We start from the raw sequence: 13,035 nt of genomic DNA on the forward strand, positions 1-13,035 counted from the left end.
CAGTTCTGAGGTACAACTGAATGAAAGCCAGAACACCAGGGCAGAAACGTGAAAACCGGATGCTGAACGATGTTTAAATCCATGACTACATGACAGGTGTTATGTGAGGAGCAGGCCAGGGCTCTCTTCGTCCCAGCCCTCCTCCTTCTTAAGGGCCACAGCAACTGTCCCCACAGGGCCGAGAGGTGCTCCCCGCGGAGTACAGGCGAAAATGCTCAGTAGGGATTCATCTTTCCCATGTGCTCCTATGATGTGCTCTAGGAGGGCAGAGACCCGGGCTGGACCCAGGGCCACTGCTCTTTCCCAATCCCATGTGTCAGAAGCAGCCAGGGCACTCAATGCTTGGCATCATTTTCTCCAGAAAGAAATACCTGTCCTTAGCAAACACAGCCAATTGCAGGGCTTTGACCCAGATGGTTAGGGGAATCAGAAGTGAATACAGGCCGGCGCTGTGGCTCACTAGGCTAATCCGCCCGGTAAGGGCGCCGGATTCTGTCCCAGTTGCCCCTCTTCCAGGCCAGCTCTCTGCTGTGGCCAGGGAGTGCAGTGGAGGATGGCCCAAGTGCTTGGGCCCTGCACCCCATGGGAGACCAGGAGAAGTACCTGGCTCCTGCCATCGGATCAGCGTGGTGCGCCAGCCGCAGAGCGCCAGCCGTGGCGGCCATTGGAGGGTGAACCAACGGCAAAAGAAAGACCTTTCTCTCTGTCTCTCTCTCTCACTGTCCACTCTGCCTGTCAAAAAAAAAAAAAAAAAAAAGTGAATACAGGGGCCGGCGCTGTGGCACAGCGGGTTAATGCCCTGGCCTGAAGCACCAGCATCCCATATGGGTGCTGGTTCAAGACCGGGCTGCTCCACTTCCAATCTAGCTCTCTGCTATGGCCTGGGAAAGCAATAGAAGATGGCCCAAGTGGGAGACCCGGAAGAAGCTCCTGGCTCCTGGCTTTGGATCGGCACAGCTCCGGCCATTGTGGCCAATTGGGGAGTGAACCTGCAGATAGAAGACCTCTCTCTCTCTTTAACTCTGCCTTTAAATAAATAAATAAATCTTAAAAAAAAAAAAAAGAAAAAAGAAAAAAAAAAGTGAATCCAGTGTAACCCTGCTGTGGAAGACTCTTGGGCGCCTGCTTCATAAACATGTCGTTCCCCAGCTCTCCTCCCCGCAGCAGCCCCTCCTCGTGTGCATTTTCTAGAGGGCTCTCTCCAGGGCGTTCATCGCCAGCAGGCCTGCTAAGCCGGAAGCCGGTATGTGACTCAGTTCTGACAGACAATCGTCAGGCAAGCCTGTCCGGGGGTTCTCCTAGGTAAAGGAGGAAAAGCCCCACGCTCTTGTTTTCTCCCTCCTGCTCAGGACCCAGCCGTGGTGGTGTGAGCTGACGCTGCAACAGGGAGCCTGCAATCATGCAACCACGCAGCAATGGCAGCAGAGCAAGGACAGAGCGGGCCCAGGAGGCGGCGTCCGTGAGGCCAGCCCCACGTGCGGTGATCTGCGCCACTCTACTCCTTACTGTGGTAATGAACGTCTGATGAGGCCATGATGAGGTGTTCTGATGTTTGTGGCCACTGCCGTCCACAGTGACAGAAGTCCGGAGATTTGGATAAAAATTCAGAACCCCCTCACATCCTACCAGGCTCCCATCCATTCCCATCACAGCCCAAACCATGCTACTACAACGATTCCCTTGTTGTCTGGTTAACATCCTGCTTGCATGCCACTCTTCAACGCACCGAGCACCGCCAGGACAGAGACCCCATCGTTTCATCTTTGAATACTTTTATAAGCACTCAGTAAGGAGTTACTATAATTTTTAAAAGTTTCATTTATATATTTGAAAGGCAGAGTGAGAGAGAGGGAGAAACAGAACAAAATCTGCCATCTGCTGCTATACTCCCCACGTGGCTGCAACAGCCAGGCCAGGATCAGGCCAAACCCAGGAGCCAGGAACTCAGGCAAGGCCTCCCACTTGGGGGGCAGGAACGATCATCTGCTGCCTCCTGGGGGCATTTCCAGCAAGCAGGGCACGGAGGTGGGACTCGACCTCAGGCACCCTGAGAGATGCGGATGTCACAAGCGGTGGCTTAACCCTTGTGCTGGTGCCCACCCCGACGTGTCTGATTAATGAATGAAAGGAATGCAACCTGAACAAATCCTTCCATATCCTGAACCTGTAATATGAGGGATAATAATGAGTGGGGATTCCAAGAATCAAGTAAGATAAAGGCTATTGTGAGATGAGGTGAGAGCAGAGGCCACTGCCTCAGAAAACAGGCTTCCCACAGTCACCTGTCAGGAGTTACAACCTTGTCCAAAACGAAGGTCTGTGTGGTCTGGACTCCGCTTCCTCTTCCCTGCACTCCGTGACTTCCAACTCCTGAACCTTCTGTTCTCAAACATGCCTGGCTCCCTCCTTCCTCAAGCTGTTCCTTTAGCCCAGAATCTTTTACCATTTTTCACTGAGCAACTATCAAAGGTCTCAGCTTAGCTTTTACTGCCTCCGGGAAGCTTCCTGGCAATCAGCTGGCTTTTGTATATTCTGACACAATCCCACAGAACCTGTAGTTTTCCTTCACAGATCTTATCTTAATACTAACTTAATTATTTGTGTAAATATTTTTTTTGGAAACATGTGTTGGCCTCTGTCTAGCACTTATCAGGGGCACAGTCAGTTGAATTTAAGAAGGCAAGGTTGGGCCGGCGCCGTAGCTCACCAGACTAATCCTCCGCCTTGCGGTGCCAGCACACCGGGTTCTAGTCCCGGTCGGGGCGCCGGATTCTGTCCCGGTTGCCCCTCTTTCAGGCCAGCTCTCTGCTGTGGCCAGGGAGTGCAGTGGAGGATGGCCCAAGTAGTTGGGCTCTGTACCCGCATGGGAGACCAGGAGAAGTACCCGGCTCCTGGCTTCGGATCAGCGTGGTGTGCCAGCCACAGCAGCCATTGGAGGGTGAACCAACAGTAAAGGAAGACCTTTCTCTCTCTCTCTCTCACTGTCCACTCTGCCTGTCAAAATCAATCAATAAATAAATAAATAAATAAAAAAGAAGAACATGAGTCCCAGTGCTGGCATTGTGGCATAGCAGGTAAAGCCGCCGCCTGCCACACTGGAATCCCAGATGGGCACCACTTCAAGTCCCTGCTGCTCCACTTCTAATCCAGCTCCCTGCTAATGCACATGAGAAAGCAGTGGATGACAGCCCAAGTGCTTGGGCCCTTCACCCATATGTGAGACCCAGAAGAAGCCCCTGGCTCTGGTCAGCCCAGCCCTAGCCAGTGCAGCCATTTCGGGAGTGAAGCAGCAGATGGAAGATGTTTCTCTCTGTAATAATGCCTTTCAAATATAAAAATAAAACCTCACAGCAAATTCACAATAGAAATTAAGGGTACAGAATATGCTGGAAAAGGCAGCCTAGAGTCAACCATGGATAAGACAGTAAGAGGGTAAGAGGATTTTGTTGTTACTCTGTAAGCAATGTGGAGTCGTGGCAAGTTTCTGAGAAAGAGAAGTGTTGCAAGGGCCCTGTTTTGATTTCAGAAACTCCACATGCACTTGTTCTGAGACAAGCTCAGAGGTCCTGCTGTGCTGTTCTCCCTGTGGGATTTTCTGTAGTGTGGCTGCCTGTCTTGAGAGCAGCTCATTACCTCTCCGTCGCTGCCGCCAGGATGCAGAGGTGCTGCTGCCAGGGTGGCGATGGCAGCCATGGCGGGCTGGACGTCCCCAGTGGCAGATCCGAGAATGCTGGACACTAACACACAAGCAGACTTATCTAGCACCAGCTCCTGGGCGTGTCCTTGCAGGTAGCTTAGCAAAGCTGGAGAAATGGACTCTAAGAGCTCACGTCGGCGGATCTCTGTATCTTTCTTACTGTCAGAAAATATAAAAAGAGAAATTTGGGTAAAATAAATGGCAAAGGAAATGTGGTGATCCTATTACCACAGAAACTTCTCTAAGTGCTTATCACTGCCTTCCCTACCCTCAACGTTGATAGCCTATTTTAAAGAATACAGAGGGGCTGGTGCTGTGGTGTAGTGGGTAAAGCTGCTGCCAGCAGCGCCGGCATCCCATATGGGTGCCAGTATGAGTCCTAGCTGCTCCACTTCCAATTCAGCTCTCTGCCATGGCCTGGGAAAGCAGAAGATGTCTCAAGTCCTTGGGCTCCTGCACCCGTGTGGGAGACCCAGAAGAAGCTCCTGGCTCCTGGCTTCAGATCGGCGCAACTCCAGCTGTTGCGGCCATCTGCGAAGTGAACCAGTGGATGGAAGACCTCTCTCTCTCTGCCTCTGCTTCTCTGTAACTCTTTCAAATAAATAAATAAATCTTTTTTTAAAAAAAATAAAGCATGCAGGTGCTCAGTGATTTGAGTGTTTGTTCTATTTGTCATTTCTATGTCTCCAACAGCTGAACAGTGCCTGGTACAGAACAACCACTCATAAATGAAGCTTGGATCATGCAATAATAGTAATAATATTATTCATATTATATATGTTCGAATGAAACAACAAAATATTGCGCAGGACAACACACACTTAGATTACTTTACGAACCCTACTCTCTGCACTCAAATGCTCTGTATATATGTGAATAAAGCAAAATAAAATACACTGCACACCTGAGTGTCTACTATGTGCCAAGTGCTCAGAGGTATTCTTTTGGCATGACACTTTTATTTCACTTTCAAGATGAAAACTCCTGTACCTGCATGGGAGTTCTGGAGGAAGCTCCAGGCTCCTGGCTTTGGTCTGGCCAGTCCCAGCTGTTGCAGCCATTTGAGGAGTGAACCAGAGGACGGAAGATCGGTTTTTCTTTGTCTCTCTCTCTCTATATATATAACTCTGCCTTCCAAATAAACAAGAATAATATTTTTATTTTTTATGTATTTTTTTGACAGGCAGAGTTAGAGAGAAAGAGAGAGAGACAGAGAGAAAGGTCTTCCTTTCGTTGGTTCACCTCCCAAACGGCCGCTTCAGCCGGTGCGCTGCACCGATCCGAAGCCAGGAGCCAGGTGCTTCCTTCTGGTCTCCCATGTGGCTGCAGGGCCCAAGCACTTGGGCCATCCTCCACTGCCTTCCTGGGCCACAGCAGAGAGCTGGAGCAACCAGGACAGAACTGATGCCCCAACTGGGACTAGAACCCGGGGTACCAGCGCTGCAGGCGGAGGATTAGCCTAGTGAGCCGCGGCGCTGGCCATAAGAATAATATTTTTTAAACAACGGGATTCACCTCTTGAGAAATTTTATAGAGAGAAGGTGTGCATCCTTGAGTGGACCTGTGGCGGCACGGGCTACTCAGCATTAATCAAGAACTGAAGCAGAGGAATGAAGGGGTGAAGCCATTCTACTAGCTGTTACCTGTGTGCATTTCCATCTCCTTTCTGTAGAACTTCGATGATTTCTCGTACTGTATGGGCAGGATCTCTGGGGCTTAGTAAATATAACAGGACCTTTCTTCCATATTTGTCATTTACAATGCTAGGCAAGGAACTGATAATCTCCTACAAAATTACAAACAACAACAACAACAAATTAATACTACATTTTTAAAATATACTTGGGAAGTGAGTGGTAAAAAAGTTTGCACTGTGCTTCACTTGTTATATAATCCCAGGCTTCCTCCACTTTTTGCACAAAAGTGTATGTGCTTTTGATAGTAAGAGTAGTTAACACGTGTTATTCTCCAGGGTACTTAATGGAAAATGTGGAGCTAGTTCTGCATCATCGCATTAAAACACAGAGATGCACCCTTGGAATGCAGAATCCATTCTCTATTGTGACTGGCATTACTGATAGTTCTTAGGCCACTGTGCTTTGGGACGCGGCTTGCTGGGGTCAATGCATAGACACAGTTCATCTGCAGCTGCAACATCAGCATAGATAAAGAATGTTGCTATTAGAACTGTCCTGTACGATGTACGAGATGGAGATAAAGAAATTTCATTAAAGAGAATAAGTGGTAAAGGCTTTTAGAATTGGTGGCTTATTCAAGGCAAATGAATGCTATTGTAACCACTGTGCTGAGCAACAAACACAGAGGGGAAGGGCAAGCAGACCCAGAGGGCCTCCACTGAGCAGTGACACAAGGCACTATGACTTTTTTAGGCAACACGCCCAAGGACAGGAATCTCCTTCACTGGTGGTTCAGAATGAACTGACAATACCAGTGCTGGCCCCACCTCAACTGAGCTCCTGTGTAAACTTACTGATGTTTTCAAAGACAGAAACACCACTGCATTAAAAAATCACTTTACTCCTAATAAAGAATACACAGAAAAAAAAAAGTCATTAGCTTGCATTTCCCCACTCTGACAGTTCTATTTCTAAGAAAACCTACAAATATTCAAATGCATGTGTAGTTCCAGCACCACAGGTGGTTTACAGTGCCAGGGGCCGTACAAAGAACTCAGCCCAACTCGTTAGGTTTGCAATGATGCTTCCAGCAGGGGAGAGAAGTGATTTGCCCAGAGGATGTATAATATCAGTGGCAGGGCTGTGCCTAGTCCTGAGCCCGATACAAATCTAGTTTCTTTGGAAGAACACACACACAGCCTCCTCTTAAGAAAGGAATTCTCTGTAGGATGATGTATTAGCTAAAATTTAAGACAGTAAAATTAATGATTCTACAGCTGACAGTGTAACTTCACATACCACATTTGTTTGTAGTAGTCCCAAACTTGCCTTACGTTTTTGCACAAAAGCATTTATGCTTTTTGACAGCAAGAGTAGCTAACACGTTAAGTGCTTAATTCGAGCCAAATGCTGCCGATGGTCTATCTTGTTAAATACTCTTCACTCCATGGTGCCCTGTTCCCATGACTCCAACTCCACTAAGTTCTCCTAACTGCTTCTGAAGAAGTTTAAAGTCAGAGGATGAAGATCAACATACAAAACACTGAAGTTCCCAGAAAACCAATCTAACCACCTCAAAACGGGCTTATAATTTCAATCATCTGGGGAAAATGAACTTAAAATTTCGGTAATAAAAGGGAAGACAGAAAAAAAATCTACAGAATTCTTTACAGGATAGGGAGTTCTTCCGTAACTTCAAAGTAAAAGATCATAAAGTGGTCTCAATACGAGCAAATTTTGGATCACGAAGCGTTTGGGCCCCTAAAGAGGGGTACTTTAGAGTGTCTCCAGGGCATCTTTCTTTAGGTACCCTGAATGGAACTTTCTCCAACTCACAGAAGAAGACAGATGCATTAATTTGTTGTTTTATCTGTTAATTTGATGAGACAAAAGGGGTGAGAAGGACACAGGCTGGCCCATTCTAAGACAAGGTGCCTGATGGTCCTTAGTTTACCTTTGAGGAGTATGCCAGGAGCAACTATCACAACCACTCTGTATTTTAAAATTGAACATTTTTTCTCGGGAGAAGAAGGAAAGGGAGGAAGCATGTAGGTAGCAACATATTCTACACTGAGCACTTGGATAGAAACAGCCTTGTAACACGCTAAACTGGTACTTCAAGATACACACTGAACCTAGGCATAAATACTACTCGAGGGCTTCTTCCCAAATATCTTGCACTTTACTGCCTTTCGGTTTGTAATCAAGAATTTGGATACACTTATGCTGAATTAGAGGTTTTTCTGCAGGACAATATTAGTAAACAATTTTATGAATCTCAAAAATATTTACTTCAAAATTTAAGATTTAATTTCCCACTCCCACCTCAGCCTTGTTCTTTCCAGTTTTGCCCTATCATGTAAAAATATATGTCTTCAAATAAACAAACCAAACAGTACCTAAGTGTGGTTATATATGGACTACAAATCCATTTTACTTTAACCCGGATTAAAACCATGTTTTTAGATCACTGCCCAGAGGAGACTACAGATTACCAGCAACAAGTCTAAGTAAGAGACAGCTGTGGTGCAGCTCTTTTTGTGGTGAATTTGGTCTCTGGACTCCTCAAGTCAAGCTGAGGAGTCTCTGGCAAATTCTTTAACCTCTCTGCACATCTGTGCCCTCATTTTTAAAAAAAATTTTTAAAGATTTATTTATTTATCTGAAAGTCAGAGTTACACGGAGAGAAGAGAGGCAGAGAGAGAGAGAGTCTTCCATCTGATGGTTCACTCCCAATTGGCCACAAATTCTGTGCCGATCCAAAGCCAGGAGCCAGGAGCTCCCTCCGGGTCTCCCATGCAGGCGCAGGGGCCCAAGGACTTGGGCCATCTTCTACTGCTTTCCCAGGCCATAGCAGAGAGCTGAATTGGAAGTGGAGCAGCTGGGTCTTGAACCGGCGCCCATCTGGGATGCCGGCGCTTAAGGCCAGGGCGTTAACCCGCTGCGCAACAGCGCCAGCCCCTGTGTCCTCATTCTTAAAAGGAAACAGTACACCTTTTGGATCCAGGAGCTATTACCAAGAACAAATCAGAAAATTTTCACTCCAGGCTAAAAACCCATATAAAGTAATTGTTTTCAATTACAGAGACACTTCTCAAAATAGAGCATACTTAACATACCAACAATTAACCCATTTGAAGACTGTGGCTTAGTTTACTTCTGACAGGAACTAATTTAGAGAAAATCACAAATGAACAGATGGCAAAGACCAAGACTACAGCAATTGAGAGGATGCAGAGAACAGACCTGGCTTGAAGATCATAGAACATTCACTTGGGAACTGACCAGAACTTGGTCTTGATAGGAAACTAGGAGTGATTATCAGGCCAACACTCCAATCTGACATTTCAGGAGACTCACTCCCTCTGAAGAGAATGTTTAAACACTTATGTTTTCTTGGATCTTTTTTAAAGCACGGCATAATGTAATGGGTTTTGTAGTGGCTGGGTGGGAAATACATGGTCTTGTGATTCTATATAAACATCTTGTATGACTAGCATATTGGACGATTCAGCAATTTTAAGTGAATGCCTATAAGAAACTCTTACTGTGTGCACAAGGAGACAGAATGATTATTTGAAATAGCAAATATTAGTAAGAATTTAGAAAGTTTCTGAAATTGTAAATGATCTAAATACCACAAGGAAAGTAGAAAAACAAATTCAAATTGCAGTATATTTATATGGTAGTCTACTGTTTGACCTCAATCAATCAATGATTTAGAACAGGAGTGGGCAACTATGTCCCATGGATAAAACCTAGCCTGCAGCTTATTATTGGACATTCTCCAAGTCAGGAATGGTTTTTATAGGTCGAAGGCTTGTTAAAAGGTGAAAAACAAGACAAAGAGTATATGACAGAGATCACATATGACCCAAAAGACCTGAGATAATTACTATCTGGCCCTTTACAGAAAAGGCTTGCCAGCCCAATGATGAACATCAGAAGGTGTCAAAAATGCAAGTTGCACAAGAATACATATAAGACAGCTTTTATTTACAATTTATAAATATACCAAATCATATTATATATGCTCTACATTAGTGGACAGATAAGGAAATACATATGCACAATAAATGCCCAATTCACTACAGTAGATAGGCTTGGGGTAAATATACAAAGGGCCTGAACTATACTTATCAGATTTTACTTCTTTATGTCAGATGGCGAGAGACTGACTGCTCACTACACAGCTGAAGTGTATTTTGAATACATTTTAAAATATGCATCCATATTTATTCACCCTCAAACAGCAACTGGCTAGTACTTGTTTTTTCTTCAGGATCACTGCTGTCAAACTAGCTGTATCCTGTCAATGACTTCAGGGTGAAATGGATCAAATTTTCTGAGTATATTTATATTGGAAGTAAAGTATGTAAGACATTATTTGTATTCATTATGAAAGGCGAAGGGTTCAGCTGACCAGGCTCTGATTTCAACTTGAGATTCTGGGAAGTCTGCATATCCTGAACACAGTGTTTTACTTAGCAGTATTCAACTTTCCTATCTAGTTTTTAAAAGTTTTATTTATTTATTTAAAAGGTAGTGTGACAGAGAGGGAGAGACAGAGGGAGGTATTTTCCATCTTCTGATTCCTCCCCAAAAGCTTGTAAACAGCCAGGGCTGGGCCAGGCTGAAGTCAGGAAGAAGAAATTCCAAGTGGGTTTCCCACACGTGTGGCAGCAGCCCAAGTGCTTGGGCCATCACCCACTGCCTACCAGGTGCATCATAGGAAGCTGGATCTGAAGCAGACAGTAGCCAGGATTCATACCAGGCACTCCAACACAAGTCGCTGGTATTCCAAGCAGCAGCCTTGCCCGCCACACCACAACACCAATTTTTGGTATGGTATATTCAAAAGCAATTTACATGTTGCAACAAGTTTTTGTGGTGATGATGGGTGGGAAATACGCAAGACAGACTAGCATGCCAGAGTTTTATCACTAGCTACATAGTTGAATGATGTTCTGTTGGGTGTTTGGCAGTTAGAGACAACAGATCCGCAAGTAAAGCTATTTCGGAAAGTTGCCCCAAGTTAGGGAAACTAATCAGGGAGATGGGTTAAATAAAATTCAACTGCTAAGAACAAGTAAAGAAAACTGTTTCAATGGATATTTTATGTGGGATGAATCTTTGGAAAGAATTAACCTAGTAGACAACACTGGCAAATCCTAAATGAAGTTTGGTTTCTCGCGAAATCCATTTGGAACAGTTATGCAAATTTTAGTCCTCAGGAAAATATTAAACAAAAGCAAACTTTCAATAGCCCAGTCTGTTTCCATTTCTGTGAAACAACTTATTCATTAGCCAATTCTATGGCTTCACATCTCTGTCACAGGAATGAAAAACAATCATTATTGATTGGAGTCAAAGGGTAATAAAGTCACAAGGAATATGTCAAAACACTCAGTTTGTGACAAGAAAGTCTTGCCAACTTGTTTCTTCCCACAATCCTATCCCAAAGAGAGTCACCACACTCTTGAAATAGTCAAGCCCAAAGTTGGAAAATGACAGCAAGGGCATGAGAAATTCACACATACTGGGATCTACAGCTGGCGTCTAACAAAATAACCTTCCCTTTCCTGAGCTGATGGCACTTTTTTTACCGCACCCAGCTCTACTGGTCCAGAGGCCACAGGATCACCACCTGACAACAAAAAGTAAATTCTTTCTAAACCATCCGTGCACTTTCCCTTGTTTGTGATGTAAAAGCACCTCTGTCACTAAGATTTCTCCAAAGACGTGTGTCAAACAAAATGTCTGTAATTTTCACATGAATAATAACCATTTATACAGATTAGGTGGTTTTCAAAACTTAAAGTCTGGATACTGCTACCAATGTTTCAATTTCTTATTCCCACTCTTGTAACCTCCACCAAATACCACATGTACATTAAAAGAAAATGGAGAGAAGAGAGAAAGGGGCAGTCTCTGCAGCCCGAAGGAAAGAGAAAAAGCTCAGAATGTAACTTATTCTATAGTAATTTTACCAAGAGGACAACACATTTTTCTGCATTCAAGTAATACCATTTTATTCTCATTGTACCAGGCCAGAAAAAACTGCTGAAATGTAAAAAGCAATCCAGTATTTTGATCTTAGTATTAACTTTTAATCTGATTCTACAAAAGTTTTCATGAAAGCTCCAATAAACATCACAACTGAGTGAGTGCTCTGAGTTTTTTTGTATTTTCTGTATCAGCTCAACCTTACACAGATGTATGGATAAACTGAGTTAACTATGCAGCAGAGTTTCTCTATAGGGAGAAAGAGTTTAAAAGGCCATGGATAGCCTCTGCCCATACATGAGATCCTGAATAACTGAAGATTTTCTACATAAACTAATTACTGGCCAAATCTCAACAAGGCTTTGCTGATTTTCCATTTTTTAGTATCTCATACCATCTAAAATCCAGGTTATCTTAATCCAAAATTAGTGTTAAGATTGATTTACTCAGTCTTTTAAATATTTAAAATGGTGTTAATAAATCAATGCATAAGCATATCATTTATATAGGAATAAAGCAAACCTTTAAAATCAGACTTGAGACAACTAAAAAAGTAACAGAAAATACTGGTATAAAGCCATTGAAAATTAGTATACATACATGTGAGCAAAAATTATATATTCATAACTGATGAATTGATGTAACTTAAATTCAAGACAATCAGAATTACTTACTGATATGATTATCTGTTTCACAAGCTTAGTATCGTCAATGCAATCAAACGCTGCCAGTAAAACCAAATGTGAGTATTGGCCCTGTAAAAAGTGGAAGCCAGTAAAGGTTAAAAAGAAATACATAGATTTTTGCCCTCTTATTCAAGGCATAGAGTCGCTGTGTAAAGGTTACCACCACTGTCTACTTGTCTGATACAGGGTAAACAAGATGAATAAAAACCATTCAAATGAGCTTCTTTGCTTATCACAATCTAGTTCATTATATTCCAAGAGAAAGTTGACTTTTTTTGAAAAAAGAAACATAGGCGCTTTCATTTTAATACTTCATTATCAAATTGCCCAAGACTAACTAAGATACAATACCTGTCCAAACAGGTATCCTATTAATGAAAAGCTACTTGAAAACTAACTCATGAAAACTGAAGTGATAAGATTAAGTGGGGAAAAAAACTATACATATATATAATACATAGATCATGAAAAAATATAAACTCAGACATAACTGAATACATCCTCCACACCTAATACATACATACAGAACACCCTGTAAGGCTAAATACTACAATGCAATAGTCATGTCTGAGTTAAAGGATCATAAATGATCTTTCATTTCCTTTTGTATATACTGTTCAACTTCTTTAAAATGATTCTAAATAATTAGAATAAACATAAACTAGAAAAGTATACTTATACTGAATAATACAGAAACATCTGCTTTTTTGATATCCTGGGTGATGATATCCTATGTTTTCCTCTTAATTTTGAAGGAGACTTGATTTTTTTAAAAATAGCCAACATTCACTCAGAACCAGGTACAATGAATATGAACTGAAAACTGTAGTTAAGATTTCAATGAGAAACAATGATAAGATTGCTAACTATATGGTCAAAAGACAAACTGCAGAGAAATAACAAAGGCATAACATCCCTACTAGAGAGGTCAACAAACAACTAACAATGTACAAAGAACATGAAGAGTCAGTCAGTAAACAGAAAAGTACAACGTTTTCAAATGCATGGA

General features: G+C 43.0%; 1 protein-coding gene across 11 annotated transcripts in view; it reads right to left on the reverse strand.

Moving 5' to 3' along the window:
• The window catches only part of PUM3 (pumilio RNA binding family member 3), a 43,421-nt gene that overhangs the window by 6,312 nt on the left and 24,074 nt on the right, over window positions 1–13,035 (reverse strand). For 7 of the 11 annotated variants that reach the window (XM_008255921.5, XM_070051456.2, XM_002708183.6 and 4 more), the window contains 3 exons: window positions 12,015–12,095; window positions 5,341–5,483; window positions 3,634–3,856 (listed from right to left, as the gene is read on the reverse strand). In XM_008255921.5, the coding sequence (XP_008254143.2) occupies window positions 3,634–3,856; window positions 5,341–5,483; window positions 12,015–12,095 (447 nt within the window). Of the gene's footprint in view, window positions 1–3,633; window positions 3,857–5,340; window positions 5,484–10,433; window positions 10,982–12,014; window positions 12,096–13,035 lie in introns of those variants that run through there. The other 4 variants (XR_016223453.1, XR_016223454.1, XR_016223452.1 and 1 more) reach the window with 2 other exon arrangements.

The sequence above is a fragment of the Oryctolagus cuniculus genome, chromosome 1 (genome assembly GCF_051225735.1).
Source record: "Oryctolagus cuniculus isolate XC-2025 breed Fujian yellow rabbit chromosome 1, ASM5122573v1, whole genome shotgun sequence".
Taxonomy (NCBI): Eukaryota; Metazoa; Chordata; class Mammalia; order Lagomorpha; family Leporidae; genus Oryctolagus; species Oryctolagus cuniculus.